This window comes from Staurois parvus, unplaced genomic scaffold (genome assembly GCF_062004578.1).
Source record: "Staurois parvus isolate SC_StPar_1 unplaced genomic scaffold, SC_StPar_1.0 ptg001058l, whole genome shotgun sequence".
Taxonomy (NCBI): Eukaryota; Metazoa; Chordata; class Amphibia; order Anura; family Ranidae; genus Staurois; species Staurois parvus.
The window spans coordinates 68,462-87,975 of NW_028318854.1; the positions used below are offsets into that span (position 1 = coordinate 68,462).

At 49.2% G+C, this 19,514-nt stretch overlaps 1 protein-coding gene across 1 annotated transcript in view; it reads left to right on the plus strand.

Annotated features, from left to right (window-relative positions):
• The first annotated feature begins 8,508 nt into the window (after nucleotides 1–8,508).
• LOC149440693 (rho GTPase-activating protein 11A-like) overlaps nucleotides 8,509–19,514 on the plus strand; it is a 65,627-nt gene continuing 54,621 nt past the window's right edge. The window contains exons 1-3 of the mRNA XM_089658233.1: nucleotides 8,509–8,610; nucleotides 8,688–8,764; nucleotides 9,522–9,618. Of these exons, the coding sequence (XP_089514359.1) occupies nucleotides 8,512–8,610; nucleotides 8,688–8,764; nucleotides 9,522–9,618 (273 nt within the window). The 5' untranslated portion in view covers nucleotides 8,509–8,511. The remainder of the gene's footprint in view (nucleotides 8,611–8,687; nucleotides 8,765–9,521; nucleotides 9,619–19,514) is intronic.

The window sequence follows — 19,514 nt, forward strand, 5'->3', positions numbered from 1 at the left end:
ATAATATAGGGGTGATGAGAGGTGACATAGTGATGATGAGAGATGACACAGGGGTGATGAGACGTGACATAGGGGTGATGAGAGATAATATAGGGGCGATGAGAGGTGACATAGTGGTGATGAGAGATGACACTGGGGCGATGAGACGTGACATAGGGGCGATGAGAGATAATATAGGGGTGATGAGAGGTGACATAGTGGTGATGAGAGGTGACGTAGCGGCGATGGGGGGATACATAGGGGCGATAAGCGGTAATATAGAGGTAATGAGAGGTAACATAGAGGTAATGAGAGGTAACATAGGGGTGATGAGCGGTGACATAGGGGTGATGAGCGGTGACATAGGGGTGATGAGCAGTGACATAGGGGTGATGAGTAGTGACATAGGGGCGATGAGCAGTGACATAGGGGCGATGAGGGGTGACATTGGAGTGGCCTAACATCCTTCATCCTGAAAGTCGAAGGAACCAGGAGAAGAATTGTCAGCCAAACAATGTCTGCAGCCCATCATATGCAGTCACTCTTTGGGTAGTCTGACTGTTGCGGGTGCCGACTGTCAGTATACAATAGCTGGCAGTGTAGATTCCTCTGTGCACACTGACATGGATGAATAAGTGAAATCCTACTGTCTGTGATCAGCGTTACCCCCCAGGAGCCTTTAAAGCCCAGTGTACTCTTAATACCCACCACAAACCACCTTTTTTCAACTCCCCCTTTGAGTTCAATGCATTTTGCCAAAATAGCAAAAATGTGCAAAAATGTTCTGACTTTTACCAAAATTTAGGGAAGATGAAAACCAATCTGACTTCTGTAAACTGAAAGTGGCTTCCAAAGTGCCATGGACACTCTGCACTGCTGTACTAAATGAAATTGTCTAAAGGTCCAGTTTATATTTGTTTATCTAACCCCCCCCCTAAAATCAGAGCAGAGGAACCCCAACATGTGCTATACACTCACATCAACTCTACTGTCTGCAGCCATCAATCCAGACCAGCTTTTCCCCACCACTTGGAGAAGGTGTAGGAACCTGTCCCAGCATGCATTGTGCTTGCAGCAATTTTGGGAAAGTTTTTAGGTGAGTGTTTGCTAGATTTGAAGACTGGAAACTGTTTGTTTTCTCTACCTATGGATGTTTAAATGGACAAAAAACTGTGACATATACCTATTTGTAAGATGCATGTTTTCTTTAAAGGATTATTAGTAGCCCAAATCAAGTTTAACATTTTATTAGCATGTTGTGAGTGTCTGATCACAAAGGTCAATGTGTAGGAGGCATCAGATCTAGGTTTCAAAGAAATAGCTCTAGTTGCTAATATAAATTTATATTTTATTTAAAGGGCAACTTTAGTTTTTTATATTTTTTTGGCAGTACGTATGAAAGTGATCTGCTGTATGTGGATTATTGTATCATTGTTAACGTTTTCATATAAATATTTGACACCCAAGTTTATACAAAACATTTTGGCAAACCAGTAGAAAAGGTTATTCAGAAGGTATTCCTTTTAAGATTATGTAGTTTAGCACCAAAGTGTCCTTGAAAATAATTCAGGAGCCATGTTTTTGAATTTTGTGCTGAATCCACTCCTATTGGTGTATAGCCTGACCTATATATTATCCATCACAACTTTGATTTATAAGGCCTCATGCACACTGGATTATTTTTTTTTCTCTGGATGCCTTGCTCCACATTTACGTGCGTTTATGTGCATCAAGCATTTTTTTTCGTTGGAGCTCTCCTCTCAAATGCGCTCGTCCTAGGTATTTTTTTTTCTGCCTCTAAATGATCCTGTCTAGAAATGTCTACAGTATGTGTGCATGAACACATAGGCTAATATGGAGGGGCATTTAAAGGCAGGAAAAAAAGTCAAAAACCAACTGTCCACCTGTGAGCCAATACAGTGAATTCTCTGCAAACACAACCCAAAAATATTCAATAAACATATATTAAATAAAAAAAAAAATTTTTAGGATCGCAAACACTTCACACCAACTCATACAATAGTGTCAACCAATATATAGATAAATATTGTGCTGCACTCCTCAATTATTATCATCAAAGACACATTGATTACGTGTAAAAAATAAACTAAAATAAAATCTAATATAAATAAAGTGTGAAAAAAACAAATGTCCACTGTGCTTATACAATCCCTTTATACTATGGAAATAAAATGTATCATTGTATATCCAGAGACTGATACATAAGAGTTCTCTTTCTTTTTGAGAAATCTGTGCTAATTAGATGAATACACTCCAGGTTCCAAAAACTTTTGCAGCATAAATACAGCTCTATCATGCGCTCACCTCCATCTCCAGCCTCAACAGGCTAAATCACGCAGTTTATCCTATAAAAGGATGAAGTATGCTTGGCTGCTTATCACCTTCAAACAATCTCTCCAAACCGCAGTTTTCCTGGTTAATCTGGTGTCACTCCTCTCCTCATTATCTTGTATGGATCTATGGGTGTGTGGATGGTTGGATGAATCTTCCCTCCTTCTCCCCTCCAGGGGAACAATCCTCCAAAATTACTCCAGCAAACTCCACATATATAATTGCAAAGAAAAACAGAAGATAGTGCTTTATCCTTATAAAACTCCTTTTATTGCCAAACTCTGTCACACTCACATTTTCATTAAAATCAACAAGCCTTTAAGAAGAAAAGGTAGCAGTGTGTTAACACACACTGTGTCTGTACTCGCCAGAAAAGCCGACTGCACGCGGTGACGTCAGAGCCCTCCCCTACGCGTTATGCCACCAGTCACGTGGCTTCATCATTTCCCCCTGGATATACAATGATACATTTATTTCCATAGTATAAAGGGATTGTATAAGCACAGTGGACATTTGTTTTTTTCACATTTTGTTTTGTTTTTTTCACACTTTATTTATATTAGATTTTATTTTAGTTTATTTTTTACACGTAATAATCAATGTGTCTTTGATGATAATAATTCAGGAAAAAAAGTCAAATGCTCTTAAGTGATGTTTTGGATGCCCAATGTGTATGAGACCTAGGATTCTCAACACAGATGGTTTTGCTCCATATTGTTTAATGCCTTGATGCAACCCAGGGGCCACATTTGGCTTATTGTTGGGCTATTTGACCCCATTTGGATTCTAATAGTTAATTGTTATTTCTTTTCTTTTTCTTCACTATTTTACTTTTTTTTCCCTGAGCTATCCATCCAAAAGACCAGAGGAAATAAAATAGATTTAGCTGAGTTAAATGTGGTATAAGCAATTTTAATTGAGCTGTAGAATGCACAATTTTGGAAGCATTGGTTTGTACAGGGGTTGCCATAGCAGTCATCTCTAGCAGCCCACCATAATGTCTCCATTCTACCACTACGTTTTCATCATGTTTCTGCTTCCAACATCTTCTATAGCTTGTTTCTGACTATCTCCTGTAGCATGGTATGCTCCAGTTTCTGGCCATCTCAAGCAGTGTGTTTTGCAACCTTTTTGCCCTCTCCCCCCCCCCCCCCCCGCGGCGTGTCTTGCGGCCTTTGGCTCTCCCCCCGCGGCGTGTCCCGCGGCCTTTGGCTCTCTCCCGACCCCCCCCCCCCCGCAGAGTCTCGCGGCCTTTGGCTCTCCCCCCCGCGGCGTGTCTCGCGGCCTTTGGCTCTCCCCCCCGCGGCGTGTCTCGCGGCCTTTGGCTCTCCCCCCCGCGGCGTGTCTCGCGGCCTTTGGCTCTCCCCCCCGCGGCGTGTCTCGCGGCCTTTGGCTCTCCCCCCCGCGGCGTGTCTCGCGGCCTTTGGCTCTCCCCCCCGCGGCGTGTCTCGCGGCCTTTGGCTCTCCCCCCCGCGGCGTGTCTCGCGGCCTTTGGCTCTCCCCCCCGCGGCGTGTCTCGCGGCCTTTGGCTCTCCCCCCCGCGGCGTGTCTCGCGGCCTTTGGCTCTCCCCCCCGCGGCGTGTCTCGCGGCCTTTGGCTCTCCCCCCCGCGGCGTGTCTCGCGGCCTTTGGCTCTCCCCCCCGCGGCGTGTCTCGCGGCCTTTGGCTCTCCCCCCCGCGGCGTGTCTCGCGGCCTTTGGCTCTCCCCCCCGCGGCGTGTCTCGCGGCCTTTGGCTCTCCCCCCCGCGGCGTGTCTCGCGGCCTTTGGCTCTCCCCCCCGCGGCGTGTCTCGCGGCCTTTGGCTCTCCCCCCCGCGGCGTGTCTCGCGGCCTTTGGCTCTCCCCCCCGCGGCGTGTCTCGCGGCCTTTGGCTCTCCCCCCCGCGGCGTGTCTCGCGGCCTTTGGCTCTCCCCCCCGCGGCGTGTCTCGCGGCCTTTGGCTCTCCCCCCCGCGGCGTGTCTCGCGGCCTTTGGCTCTCCCCCCCGCGGCGTGTCTCGCGGCCTTTGGCTCTCCCCCCCGCGGCGTGTCTCGCGGCCTTTGGCTCTCCCCCCCGCGGCGTGTCTCGCGGCCTTTGGCTCTCCCCCCCGCGGCGTGTCTCGCGGCCTTTGGCTCTCCCCCCCGCGGCGTGTCTCGCGGCCTTTGGCTCTCCCCCCCGCGGCGTGTCTCGCGGCCTTTGGCTCTCCCCCCCGCGGCGTGTCTCGCGGCCTTTGGCTCTCCCCCCCGCGGCGTGTCTCGCGGCCTTTGGCTCTCCCCCCGCGGCGTGTCTCGCGGCCTTTGGCTCTCCCCCCCGCGGCGTGTCTCGCGGCCTTTGGCTCTCCCCCCCGCGGCGTGTCTCGCGGCCTTTGGCTCTCCCCCCCCGCGGCGTGTCTCGCGGCCTTTGGCTCTCCCCCCGCGGCGTGCCTCGCGGCCTTTGGCTCTCCCCCCCGCGGCGTGCCTCGCGGCCTTTGGCTCTCCCCCCCCCCCCCCCCCGCGGCGTGTCGTGTCTCGCGGCCTTTGGCTCTCCCCCCCCCCCCCCCCGCGGCGTGTCTCGCGGCCTTTGGCTCTCCCCCCCGCGGCGTGTCTCGCGGCCTTTGGCTCTCCCCCCCGCGGCGTGTCTCGCGGCCTTTGGCTCTCCCCCCCGCGGCGTGTCTCGCGGCCTTTGGCTCTCCCCCCCGCGGCGTGTCTCGCGGCCTTTGGCTCTCCCCCCCGCGGCGTGTCTCGCGGCCTTTGGCTCTCCCCCCCGCGGCGTGTCTCGCGGCCTTTGGCTCTCCCCCCCGCGGCGTGTCTCGCGGCCTTTGGCTCTCCCCCCCGCGGCGTGTCTCGCGGCCTTTGGCTCTCCCCCCCGCGGCGTGTCTCGCGGCCTTTGGCTCTCCCCCCCGCGGCGTGTCTCGCGGCCTTTGGCTCTCCCCCCCGCGGCGTGTCTCGCGGCCTTTGGCTCTCCCCCCCGCGGCGTGTCTCGCGGCCTTTGGCTCTCCCCCCCGCGGCGTGTCTCGCGGCCTTTGGCTCTCCCCCCCGCGGCGTGTCTCGCGGCCTTTGGCTCTCCCCCCCGCGGCGTGTCTCGCGGCCTTTGGCTCTCCCCCCCGCGGCGTGTGTCTCGCGGCCTTTGGCTCTCCCCCCCGCGGCGTGTCTCGCGGCCTTTGGCTCTCCCCCCCGCGGCGTGTCTCGCGGCCTTTGGCTCTCCCCCCCGCGGCGTGTCTCGCGGCCTTTGGCTCTCCCCCCCCCCCGCGGCGTGTCTCGCGGCCTTTGGCTCTCCCCCCCCCCCCGCGGCGTGTCTCGCGGCCTTTGGCTCTCCCCCCCCCCCGCGGCGTGTCTCGCGGCCTTTGGCTCTCCCCCCCCCCGCGGCGTGTCTCGCGGCCTTTGGCTCTCCCCCCCCCCGCGGCGTGTCTCGCGGCCTTTTGCCCCCCCCCCCCGCGGCGTGTCTCGCGGCCTTTGGCTCTCCCCCCCCGCGGCGTGTCTCGCGGCCTTTGGCTCTCCCCCCCCGCGGCGTGTCTCGCGGCCTTTGGCTCTCCCCCCCCTGCGGCGTGTCTCGCGGCCTTTGGCCCCCCCCCCCCGCGGCGTGTCTCGCGGCCTTTGGCTCTCCCCCCCCTGCGGCGTGTCTCGCGGCCTTTGGCTCTCCCCCCCGCGGCGTGTCTCGCGGCCTTTGGCTCTCCCCCCCCTGCGGCGTGTCTCGCGGCCTTTTGCCCCCCCCCCGCGGCGTGTCTCGCGGCCTTTGGCTCTCCCCCCCCTGCGGCGTGTCTCGCGGCCTTTGGCTCTCCCCCCCCCCCCCGCGGCGTGTCTCGCGGCCTTTGGCTCTCCCCCCCGCGGCGTGTCTCGCGGCCTTTGGCTCTCCCCCCCCCGCGGCGTGTCTCGCGGCCTTTGGCTCTCCCCCCCGCGGCGTGTCTCGCGGCCTTTGGCTCTCCCCCCCGCGGCGTGTCTCGCGGCCTTTGGCTCTCCCCCCCGCGGCGTGTCTCGCGGCCTTTGGCTCTCCCCCCCGCGGCGTGTCTCGCGGCCTTTGGCTCTCCCCCCCGCGGCGTGTCTCGCGGCCTTTGGCTCTCCCCCCCCCCCCCCCCGCGGCGTGTCTCGCGGCCTTTGGCTCTCCCCCCCCCCCCCCGCGGCGTGTCTCGCGGCCTTTGGCTCTCCCCCCCCCCGCGGCGTGTCTCGCGGCCTTTGGCTCTCCCCCCCCCCCGCGGCGTGTCTCGCGGCCTTTGGCTCTCCCCCCCCGCGGCGTGTCTCGCGGCCTTTTGCCCCCCCCCCCGCGGCGTGTCTCGCGGCCTTTGGCTCTCCCCCCCCCGCGGCGTGTCTCGCGGCCTTTGGCTCTCCCCCCCCCCCGCGGCGTGTCTCGCGGCCTTTGGCTCTCCCCCCCCGCGGCGTGTCTCGCGGCCTTTTGCCCCCCCCCGCGGCGTGTCTCGCGGCCTTTGGCTCTCCCCCCCCCGCGGCGTGTCTCGCGGCCTTTGGCTCTCCCCCCCCCCGCGGCGTGTCTCGCGGCCTTTGGCTCTCCCCCCCCCGCGGCGTGTCTCGCGGCCTTTGGCTCTCCCCCCCCCCGGCGTGTCCCCCCCCGCGGCGTGTCCCGCGGCCTTTGGCTCTCCCCCCCGCGGCGTGTCTCGCGGCCTTTGGCTCTCCCCCCCCTGCGGCGTGTCTCGCGGCCTTTTGCCCCCCCCCCCGCGGCGTGTCTCGCGGCCTTTGGCTCTCCCCCCCCTGCGGCGTGTCTCGCGGCCTTTGGCTCTCCCCCCCGCGGCGTGTCTCGCGGCCTTTGGCTCTCCCCCCCCTGCGGCGTGTCTCGCGGCCTTTTGCCCCCCCCCCCGCGGCGTGTCTCGCGGCCTTTGGCTCTCCCCCCCCCTGCGGCGTGTCTCGCGGCCTTTGGCTCTCCCCCCCCCCCCCGCGGCGTGTCTCGCGGCCTTTGGCTCTCCCCCCCGCGGCGTGTCTCGCGGCCTTTGGCTCTCCCCCCCCGCGGCGTGTCTCGCGGCCTTTGGCTCTCCCCCCCGCGGCGTGTCTCGCGGCCTTTGGCTCTCCCCCCCGCGGCGTGTCTCGCGGCCTTTGGCTCTCCCCCCGCGGCGTGTCTCGCGGCCTTTGGCTCTCCCCCCCGCGGCGTGTCTCGCGGCCTTTGGCTCTCCCCCCCGCGGCGTGTCTCGCGGCCTTTGGCTCTCCCCCCCCCCCCCCCCGCGGCGTGTCTCGCGGCCTTTGGCTCTCCCCCCCCCCCCCCCGGCGGCGTGTCTCGCGGCCTTTGGCTCTCCCCCCCCCGCGGCGTGTCTCGCGGCCTTTGGCTCTCCCCCCCCCCCCGCGGCGTGTCTCGCGGCCTTTGGCTCTCCCCCCCCGTGGCGTGTCTCGCGGCCTTTTGCCCCCCCCCCCCGCGGCGTGTCTCGCGGCCTTTGGCTCTCCCCCCCCCGCGGCGTGTCTCGCGGCCTTTGGCTCTCCCCCCCCCCCGCGGCGTGTCTCGCGGCCTTTGGCTCTCCCCCCCGCGGCGTGTCTCGCGGCCTTTTGCCCCCCCCCGCGGCGTGTCTCGCGGCCTTTGGCTCTCCCCCCCCCGCGGCGTGTCTCGCGGCCTTTGGCTCTCCCCCCCCCCGCGGCGTGTCTCGCGGCCTTTGGCTCTCCCCCCCCCGCGGCGTGTCTCGCGGCCTTTGGCTCTCCCCCCCCCCCGGCGTGTCCCCCCCCGCGGCGTGTCCCGCGGCCTTTGGCTCTCCCCCCCGCGGCGTGTCTCGCGGCCTCTGGCTCCCCCCCCCGCGGCGTGTCTCGCGGCCTCTGGCTCCCCCCCCCGCGGCGTGTCTCGCGGCCTCTGGCTTCCCCCCCCCGCGGCGTGTCTCGCGGCCTCTGGCTTCCCCCCCCGCGGCGTGTCTCGCGGCCTCTGGCTCCCCCCCCCCGCGGTGTGTCTCGCGGCCTCTGGCTCCCCCCCCTGCGGCGTGTCTCGCGGCCTTTGGCTCTCCCCCACAACCCTCCCTCCGCGTCTCGGAACCTTTGGCCCTCTCCCCTTTCTCGCAGTCTCTAACAGTTTTCGTTAGCAGTCACTAAATATTATGAGCGGTCCTTTGTCAGGAGATATACTTGAGGCTCCCTATATCAAGAAAGTTGACCATAGCTGATTTATAAATTTGTATGTTCAGGGCTGTATTTAGTCATCACACGGCTCTAGGCATACCTGAATGAGGAGACCTGTACAGGTCAGACAATGTTACATGACATGGTTTTGTATTCTAGGAACTTAGATCTCAGGAGCCCATGCTGTTCTGATCATGAGAGCCACTGGTCCTTCAGTTGTCATAATCCAACATTTAAAATCCTTGGGGATTAAATTGCGGATGCCAAAGAAGATGGTTAGCCCTGATGTCCAGGTGAGGAAACAAATTCTACAGAAAAATGTTCCAGAAACAGAACAATATGCTCATCAGACCCTTTATCTTTCTTTAAGAGAAAATCATCCAGTGGAGGTCTATTTGGAGTTCCCCTTCAGTCACTTCCACCCAGCACAGAGGGGGAGGTTCCACAGTGAGTTTTTACTACCCTTTTTCTTTTCTTTTCTTCTTCTTGTACTTTTCCCACAATAAATGAATTATTTTTCTAAATGTGATGCTGCTGACACGATGTCAAAAAAACAAATACAAATTCTAAAACAAATGTCAAATTATTATTGATACACTCACTTTTCTTTTCAGTTCAAATAGGTTTTAAAATAAACCGCTAAAGCTGGATTCACACCAGTGAAGTTCCTGTTATTGGGGTACCATTTTCCAACAGTCAAAACCTATCCCATATAGGGCCACTGCCTGAATATTGGTTAAAATGTTTGGTAGCCGTATCGCACTGAACATCCCATTCCAAACCCATGGCATTAATGTAGAGTTGGTTATTATCTATGAGGCTGTGAAATCTTTTCACAAGAATTTAGAGATGTGAATTTGTGGCTAAACAGCCAAAAAGAGCATTTGTGAGGTCCCATTCTGATACTGAAGACCTGGTTCTTAACCATCATTCATCCCAAAGTTGTTCAGCAGGGTTGAGGTCAGGGCTCTATACAGGCCACTTGAGTTCCTCCACACCAAAGCTCTGGGGTGGTATCTATACTTTTGGCCATATGGTGTATCTCATGATTTGCTAGTGATGTTGACATCTTCATTAAGACAATAATGTGTAATCAAGAGATGCCTCCTAGTTTTCAGGGTTCTTGTGCATAGAATATACAAAACACATTTTCCTGATTGTGGTTTGCTGCTATTTATGATGTATTAATTTGCCCCCTAACCAGAATCGTGGTTGACATCTGCCAGTTCTTGAGCTGCCATTTCTCCACTGAAGGCCTCTTCCGGAAATCTGGATCAGTAAATAGGATCAAAACTCTCAAGGTATCTGGACTTTGTTTTATACATATTAAATGTTTTGCTTTACAGTTTAAGGTTAAAACTGTATAAAATAATTCCAGTCTTGTTAACAAAAACAAAAAAAACCCTCAAGACATTTTAAAAGGCTGCTGAAACTACTTGAAGTATAACTAAAGGCAAAACTTTTTTTTTTGTAGTTTTGGATAGAATGGAGATATCAAAGACATACTTTACATAAAATAATGGTTTTGGCTCAGCATCTCAAACCCAAATAATTCAAATATCAAGGTGAAATGTTATTATTTAGATGCCGACAGAGATCATTGACTGCGCTCATGACCTTTTATTGATTAAAAAGAAGAAACAAGACAAGCTACACACATAAACTCATTTAAAAGAATTTATGGGTCAAAGGTCATGTCCATAAATCTATTGGACCAAATAACATCTATATAACTATTTCATTACTCAATATTCATGTTATATCAATTGGACTGAGAGCTCTCAGAATGAAAGGGACAGGCATAGAGAGTAAGAAAAAATGGGTGCTAGTATATTGGACATTGGAGAACAGCTGACTGGTAAATCCGCTGGATAAATTGTATTTGAGCTGTTCTGGATGAATATATACAGTATGGCCATGAGATGTCCCAACCAAAGAGGAGACAGCTGAATGGTCCAGATGTGGAAAAAATACCAAAAAGGACATAATGAATTTATAATAACACTCTTGAAGTTCTTATTGACACATAATAAATGTAAATTCAATGGCAAATACTATTGCCAGGCCCAAGGCACGTCTATGAGCATGAAGTGTGTTCCGGCCTATGCCAATCTTTACCTTGGAGATTGGGAATCTTGGTTGTTTGCAGGGGGGAGCGTTTTCGGTATGCCTATCCAGGATTCTGTCCTGGTATAGGCACATCGACATCATCATCCTTTGGATGGGTGCAGTGGAGGGGATAGGAGAATTTATAGGACAGCTCTAGGCAAATCCCTACAACCTTCACTTTAGAAGTGATTTGGCACCAAAATAATGTTACATTCTTAGATTTGACAATAGAAATAACACCCCAATTAACCATTAAGACTACCTTATATAGAAAGCCAACTGCTACAAACCGTTTGTTACCTGCAGAAAGCTTTCATCCACGTCCTTTAATAAAGGGTATTCCGATTGGCCAGTACTTGAGAGCTCAAAGGAACTGTACGGATCTGAACGATTTTGAGATAGAGGCAAAGGAACTACAAAAGAGATTCCGTAGGAGAGGATACAAGGACAAATTGTTACAACAGCCTATAAACGAGCCAAGGAAAGTGATCGAGAAGGGCTATTATTTAGTCGTAAGAAACCTAATGACATGGATGATGGGAACAAAGTTAAATTGTTTCTTCAATATACAGAAATAACAAAATCCGTAGAGAATGTATGTGCCAAACACTGGCACTTACTATCTCAAGATCCCCTTGTGGGCAAATTGTTATCTACAAAACCCAAGTTTATATATCGTAAGGCTCAATCCCTTGGAGATCTTTTGGTCTGTAGTGACATTACATGGAAGCCCTTTATCCGCCCTAGGAGAGTTGGTTTTTCCAGATGTGGGCAATATGATTACTGTAACTATATGGTTGAAAGTGACTGGTTGGTTTTGTCCACTGAAAGAATCCTCAGAAGTAATCAGAGGGTTACATGCAACACTACCGGAGTTATTTATATCATCACTTGTGCCTGTTGATCCTTTTATGTTGGGAAAACCTTGAGGTCAATACGTGGATGCTTTCAGGACCATAATTCTGACATTAGAGACATATCATTTAAGAGCCCCTTTTAGCACACAGTGCTTGTTTGGAACATAATCGGGATCCATCATGTCTTAGATGCTGGGTGATTTGAGGTTGTCCCCCAAAATGGTAGGCGAGGCGACTATGACTGTTATTACAGCATGAAACTTGGTGGATCTGGGAGCTTGATGCGACCAGACCACTTGGCCTTAATGACCACATAAGCTTATCTTCATTGTTGGGGTGAACTGAAATAATGAATGCAGTGGTGGGGAGGGATTGAGAGATTTGTGAACAAAAGACCATGTTATTACTCAAGTGGGTGGGATTTGGCGAGGAAGATGAAGTCCAGCAAAGAGGTTAAATCTTGATTCATGAACACTTCTTTACAATTTTTACCTCTCTGGAATTTTATTAGGGGGCTGCTAAGTGTTTAAAATGAGCATTTTTATGAACAAGTCTGTTTGCCACTTAGTGTCTCCATTTGGGCATTACTTGAACTATTAAAACATTTGGTTTTGTATAACAACTTTAAATTTATATGGCAGCCTTTTAATTAAATCATAATACATTAAGTACTGTATGGGCGTTTTTGTTTGTAGGTATTTTGATGGAGTCAGATCATTTTCTTGCTTCTAAATGTATTCCTTCTTGCCTCATTTCACCATTTCTCTATCCCCTTTATTATTTTTATTTTTCCAAGATGGCAGCAACGCAGGGATGTCGCAACGTCATGTATGACATCATGGGTGTGCGTTGTGACGTCATTCTGTACCTCGCATGGGCATTCTGTCCGTAGTGGCCATCTTGAAACCTTAAATAGGATTCATGGATTTACAAGTGCTATAAGCCTCTGATGCAGCTGTGGGGGGTCTGGTGAAACCGGTCAGGCAGGGACATCGGTCTTGCCAGGATCTATGATGGGCTATTCTATGGATTGATGAGTATACATTCCTCATATACTTTGGAACGAGGGGCAATCTTTGGATAATGAAATGGAATATGGCCTCTAACCTTACACTGTTAGACCATCTGTGATGCTCACTCTAGGATGGAGTCAGCATTAATATGGGAGATATATTTGTTGTTGACGTTTGCATTGGTGGCTCCCAACTAAGCAGGCGCAAACAACATTTCAAGCGGCTGCTTGTGTGAGAGAGGTTCATGTTTTATATATATTTTGGCTGATATACATCGATAGAGAGCCTTTACAATCAATATTTTTCCCTCCTCTGGACCACATTCAGCTGTCTCACGGCCATATATATTCATCCAGAATGGCTCAAACACAATTTATCCAGCGGATTTACCAGTTGGTTATTCTCCAATGTCCAATATACTAGCACCCATTTTGGTTTGTAACACAGTACCATGCTTTGAGTCCTAATAATTGACTCCGCATATTTTGGATATAGTCTGAATGTTGGACTGAGGGGGGGAAACATCTCTTTAGCAGCTGCATATATTTGAGCGGCCACTTTTTTCCATTTTTTTTTATTCTCTATGCTTGTCCCTTTCATTCTGAGAACTCTCAGTCTAATTGATATAACATGAATATTGAGTAATTAAATAGTTATAGATGTTATTTGGTCCAATAGATTTATGGACATGACCTTTGACTCATAAATTCTTTTAAATGGGTGTATGTATGTGTGTAACTTGTTTCGTTTCTTCTTTTTAATCAATAAAGGTCATCAGAGCAGTCAATGATCTCTGTCAATCTCTAAATTATAACATTTCACCTTATTTGAATTATTTGGGTTTGAGATGTTGAGCCAACACCATTCTTTTATGCAAGGAATGTCTTTGATACACGTGTTTGTGGTGTGTTCTCCCCTACATATGCTTATAAGAATTAAGCCTGGTAGGGTCTCTTTTTCTTTTCATTTTTATGCATAGAATGGAGATAGATTATCACACCTGTCAGTTTTTATGGTGGTCTGTGTCCCGATTAGGGAGATTCACCCTATTTGTCCTGTTTACCATTATCACCGAAAGTGGAAGAAAATCCCAAAGTTTGGGTTGCCACTAGAACAGGAATTGAGGGGAAAATCTTTCAGGGGGTACAAAAGTTCTGGTGATAACCTGGGATTCCCTGACTTTGGAGGGAATTCATCTTGCTTGCTATTTTGGCTATGGGACAGGAAGTGAAGTATAACACTACTCCCTTAAGGGTCGCTTAGTAATTTTTGGGTTCCCTGTCAATCTGGACCTGTCATTGAAAGCCCAACCTCTGTTGACACCACTGTGCTCTGATGTCGCAAAGAAATCTCACACCTGTAAAATGGACTTGCACACAAAGTAGTATAAATCAAAATGAAGTTTGTATTTGGAATTGGAGTTACCTAAGTCAAGAATAACAAAATAACACTGATCTAGACAGCAAATATGATCACTCTTGGCAATTGTGAGCAAAAGTAACGACATTCACAAAGAAGCAACAGTGACTATTAGCAGGCCTGCTTTCAGAAATAATCCATTGCCTCCAATCTGAGGGGACTGTTGAATCCCCAGTGTGCAGGAATGACTCTCAATAACAAATATGCTCACTGTGGGTCCTCAGAGCTGGATAACTAGGATTAGATGTCCAATAAATAAAATTCTCAGTTATAATTGGCAGTGTCCCTTTTTAAGAGCTCTGTAATGTCTTATGTGCGCTTGTTGGGGTCCAATTGATGTGAAATTGCTTCAAGAGGTGGATAGTAGTTCCGTAGGGTGATAACATCAACGATAGTGGAGAAAAGGAGAAGATTTAACACTTCCCTGATTGATTGTAAATAATTACTGCAAGATTCCCTTTAAGAATTCTAACCATGAATTGATGTAGTAAATAGCAACGCTTTGCATAAATGTCTATGGACAGTCATTTCTCTCTCTCCTCCCTCTCTCTCTCCTCATAAAGTGTAGTAAGTCAGTAAAAAAAACAATATTTATAAGTCACACTTTATTTCAGTTACTTTTATAGCGCTGTCAATTTACGCAGCGCTTTACATATATATATTGTACATTCACATCAGTCCCTAACCCTCAAGGGGCGTACAATCTAAGGTACCTAACTTACATTCATACATACACATACTAGGGACAATTTAGACAGAAGCCAATTAACCTAGCAGCACGTCTTTGGAGTGTGGGAGGAAACCGGAGTACCCAGAGGAAACCCACGCAGGCACAGGGAGAACATGCAAACGCCAGGCAGGAGGTGCCGTGGCTGGGATTCGAACCAGCGACCCTAGTACTGCCAGGCGGAAGTGCTAACCATTTAGCCACTGTGCTGCCCCACTTACATGGTATATTAAAATTACAAGTGCTTTAGAACAACTATGGATCCTCTCACTTCCTCAAAAACTGCCTCAGCCCACGCCCTACACATTACATCACTGTCACGTGACTTCATCAGGGAGTCATGTGAAGTGAAGGTTTTTGAGGAAGTGAAAGGATCCATGGTTGTTTTAAAGCGCTTGCCATTTTAATTTACTATGTAAGTGTGATTTTTAATATTGTTTTTTTTTTTTTTTACTGACTTACTACACTATATGAGGCATTCTTTCATTTGGGTAAGGTACTGGCATCTGGTGGAACGGAGGATTTCCATTATTACTTATTATCCATTATATGGGAGGAGGACTGGATAGCCTCTAGTGGATAAATAAGATATTGCGAGGTCCTGATTTATGGAGATGTCTTATTAAATGCATACAAGTGTTACATGCGTTGGAGGTGACTGGTATCCACTGAGATGGAGGATTTTATTACCATCTTAAAAGTATCCATTATACGGGAGGAGCAACAGACTAAGTCACGGTCTCGATGTGTGGAGATGTCATATTAACACGCGGTTTTTACATGCGTTGCAGGTGAGAGTTCTGTGAGCACAGAATTGAAATCACACTGTTGGATCATGTGATATTTGGAAACTTATGAACTTATTTATTGAAAGCCAGGGGCGTCGCTAGGGTTGGTGTCACCCGGTGCGGTAACATGTGGAGTCACCCCTCCAGAGGTGGGCGGTCCCTGTCGTGCACACACAGCCTGGCTCTTCCCCTCCCTGTGTTCCTGTGTGATGCATTATGCTCCCCAATCCGCAGATCTGATCCATCTTGCAAGGATCGTCAGCTTGCAACCTATACGGGATTAACTGATCTTGCAACACTGGTCGGGGGGGGGGGGGGTTGTGACGGGGACATAGGGAGGGGAAGAGCCAGGCTGTGTGTGCATGACAGGGACCGCCCACCTCTGGGGTGACGCCATGTGTTAACACAGATCCAATTCATTTTGCAGAGATCATCAGCTTTACTTTTTGGTGTCACCCCATGAGATAGGTGTCACCCAGTGCAGCGTGCACCCACCTAGGGACGCCACTGTTGAAAGCACTTTTAGTATCTTTATTCACATTATTCATTTATTTATATTTTGGATCATGTGATATCTGGAAATTTATTAACTCATTTATTGAAAGCATTTTAGTATTTTTATTCACATTTATCCATGTATTTATGGTCTATGTTCTTGGTCATTTATTCATATTATGATTATGAGCACAGTTTATTCACCTGTATTGTTTATTAGTACTGATTGATGTTCATTAGCACTGCTACATCACCTTTAATTAATTAATTTACTTATTTAGTTGATATTGTGGGAAAACAATTGATGTCAGCAGCAGCACCTATTCCTTTGTTTATATTGTATACAGTGTTAATGTATAATACATATGTAAAGTGCTGAATAAATTGACAGTGCTATACAAGTACCTGAGGGGGGGGGGATAAAAGGTCAGACACAAGGTATACATTCCTAACACATAGGACTTCAGTTTTTTCAGTCATTGATGTTCAACATTACATGTGTATCAGGGGCGGACTGACCATTTGGAAACTCGGGCACTGCCCAAGGGCCTGGAGTCAGTAGGGGGCCCCATGAGATGCCCCTGGTACCTTTTTTTCATAGGCTTTTTTGAGTTTGGGCAAGGACACAGTGGCCTCATAAACCCCCTATTGCCCGGGGGCCCCATGAGTTGTCAGTCTGCCCCTGATGTGTATGTGACAACAGTTTTTTGTGTTCAGAAAGCTAATATTACAGCACCCTGCCAGCCCTTCCAACCAGCTATTGTCTGCCTGCATTGCATAGAGGAGCACAGAGAGTCATTGATGATGTCATTGGACCCAACATTGTTGTAAACATGTATTGCAAACTGGTTTTATTCAACATGTTGGTGACAGGAGGGCTAAATCTAATCAGATTAAACTTTTAGCTTTAAAGTGACACTAAAGCCAGCTATAACTGGGTCACAAATTTGGCTTCAGCAGCGACTGGCCAAAATTCGATCCATCAATGGGCAGGCTCATTGTACTTAAGTCGATCCATCAAAAGCACTTTAGTATCTTTATTCACATTATTCATTTATTTATATTTCGGATCATGTGATATTTGGAAATGTATTAACTCATTTATTGAAAGCATTTAGTATTTTTATCCATCAATGGGCAGGCTGATTGTACTTAAGTCGATCCATCGAATGACTTCAGTCCAACCAGCCTGTTGTGTGGTTTGTTTGTTTTTTGTTGATCACTGCCAGCAGTTATAGCTGTGTTACTGTATGCTGATGGGGAATTGAGCAAGTTTCTTTTTTGCAGGAAAGAAAATTGCTTAATGTAAGGCCTGCTTAAAGCTCCATTCACACTAGTGCGATTTCCGATTTTGCCCAGAATTGCATGACCATGGAAATCACATTGTTTCCAATGGTGCCCATTCGCATCAATGCAACTCAGCACGGCGTGATTTTGTAAAAGGTGCCTGTGATACTTTTGGTGCGATTCCAACGCAATTTTGGCCCTGTAGAATATGCAAACGACATCCATGTTATTTCCAAGGTGCAATACATAATTTACATTGAATTCGGATCACAATCCGACTGCAGCAGTGTGAACCTTACCAAAAACAATATCCTTGTGTAGTGGGTCTATGCCGCTCCAGGTGAGCAAGAAAAAGGCTGCTTGGTTGTGTAGTCCTCTGTGAAGTTGCTGCTCGGCCCACCGGCTGTACCGGAGAAAACCAGAATGAAGCGAAAAGCTGCACTCTTCTAAGACTTTATTCATTCACAGGTCAGACTGCACAAAAATGGGGTACAGATGGATAAACTTGACGCGTTTCGCTCTGTTTTAGTGCTTAGCCATAATTAATTTGACTACTATGGCTAAAACAGAGCAAAACGCATCACGTTTGTCCAGCTGTACCCCATTTTTGTGATGTCTGACCCAGGGGGGGACTGACAACTCATTGGGCCCCCGGGTAATAGGAAATTATGGTGCCCCTGTGTCCTCGCCAACACTCAAACCACACCCAAATAAACCTATGAAAGGTATCGGGCATCTCATGGGGCCCCCTACTGACCCTGGGCCCTCGGCCCGTGCCTGAGTGCTCCAATGGTCAGTCCACCCCTGGTCTGACCTGTGATTGGATAAAGTCTTAGAAGAGTGCAGCTATTCGCTTCATTCTGGAACCATATCCTTCTTCTCCAACAGTAATCTATACACATCCATTACCTAAAGTGACACTAAAGACTAAACCTTTTTTTCTCAGTTTTAGACAGAGTGGAGATGATTTAGAACACCTATCAATGGCCCCATTGGGAAAGACTCGCCCTCTCTGTTTTTCATGTTTTAATTTCTCGCCGAAGGTGAAAGTACAGGAGGATCCCATATTTTGAGTTATTCCCAGAACAGGAATAGAGGGGGAATCTTCCAATGGGGACATTAGTTTTGGTGACATACAGGGATTCCCTTCACTTCCTGGCAAAAAGGAAAAATTAAAAAAGCGAGCAAAAGAAGGTGGCTACATTCCTACATAGTGTGGGACCATGGGGAAACAATGTTGCCATCCTCTAATAGGAAATCAGATCACATCAAAAAAAGAAAAAAAGGAGGAGGCTGAGAGCAATAGAAGGGACTTTTTGTGTTAGTGTTACTAAACCCACAACAGTAAAATCAGTCTGTATATGCAGTAAAGCATGCTTGTTATACTCACTGTGGAACCTAAGGGAATAAATCTCCACACTGTGTAAAATGCTGTTTTGATCCTGTCTTCTCTGATCCTCCCCTTCTTCCTGATAGAACAGAGGCTAGGGACAAGCTGCACATGCTTAGTTTGGTATGTATTGTATAAAAATTTCATATGGGTACAGTGTTGCATGACCACACAATTGTCATTCAAAGTGCGACAGCGCTGAAAGCTGAAAATTGGCCTGGGCAGGAAGGGGGTATAAATGCCCTGTAGGCAAGTGGTTTAAAAAAACAAAAAAACACCAAATGACTAAATAGCTTTGACATATTTTGCAAAGCCTTTCTAAGGCAGGAGCAAACCTCATGAGCCCTGAAGGCGTTTACAATCCAATGCTCTTACCACATTCTTCAAGTGTCACTCATATGCATTCTGCAGCCAGTTTGGACAGATTCAATTACTACGTTGTTTTTGGGCTGTAGGAGCAAACTGGAATACTACAGGAACACAAAACATAAGGACAGCATGCAAACTATATGCTGTCGCCAGATAGCCATGTCTGCATGGAGTTTGTATATTCTCTCTACTTACAGCAGTATACATTTGTGGCAGATGCCTCACTTTAAACACTTAGAAATCAGTACAGAGTACTGTATGAGACAGTCATTGGCATAGATGATTTAAATGAGCATATGTAAACCAAAGAACCAAAATGTAATATATTGCAGCATACCAGCCCTTAGATGTGGTGGCTGCATTAGTTTCATTTTTTTTTCAGCTGGTGATCCTGCCAGTAACACACTGCCTGTTGTGTGGTGGCTCACTCTCCATAGTGTATATATGAAGAAGAAATATTGTTGCCCTGGGACAGGAAGGCTAAGTTCACACCTATGCGTGCTGCAATTGATGCGTTCTTTTTTCGGGCAATTTTACATTTGTTTACATGTTTTTGATGCTTTTTTTAATTTTTTTGCCAATAGTAAAGTATTGCGTGTGAATTCACACTCTCTGGCACTCAGTCGCATCAAATTAGTGCAGGAACCTTTTCAAATTCACTGTGACTTTAAGTCAGATAGATTTGAAGGCGTTTCATTACCATCAATGGACTGTGACTTGTGATGGGGCTTGACAGTCGCATG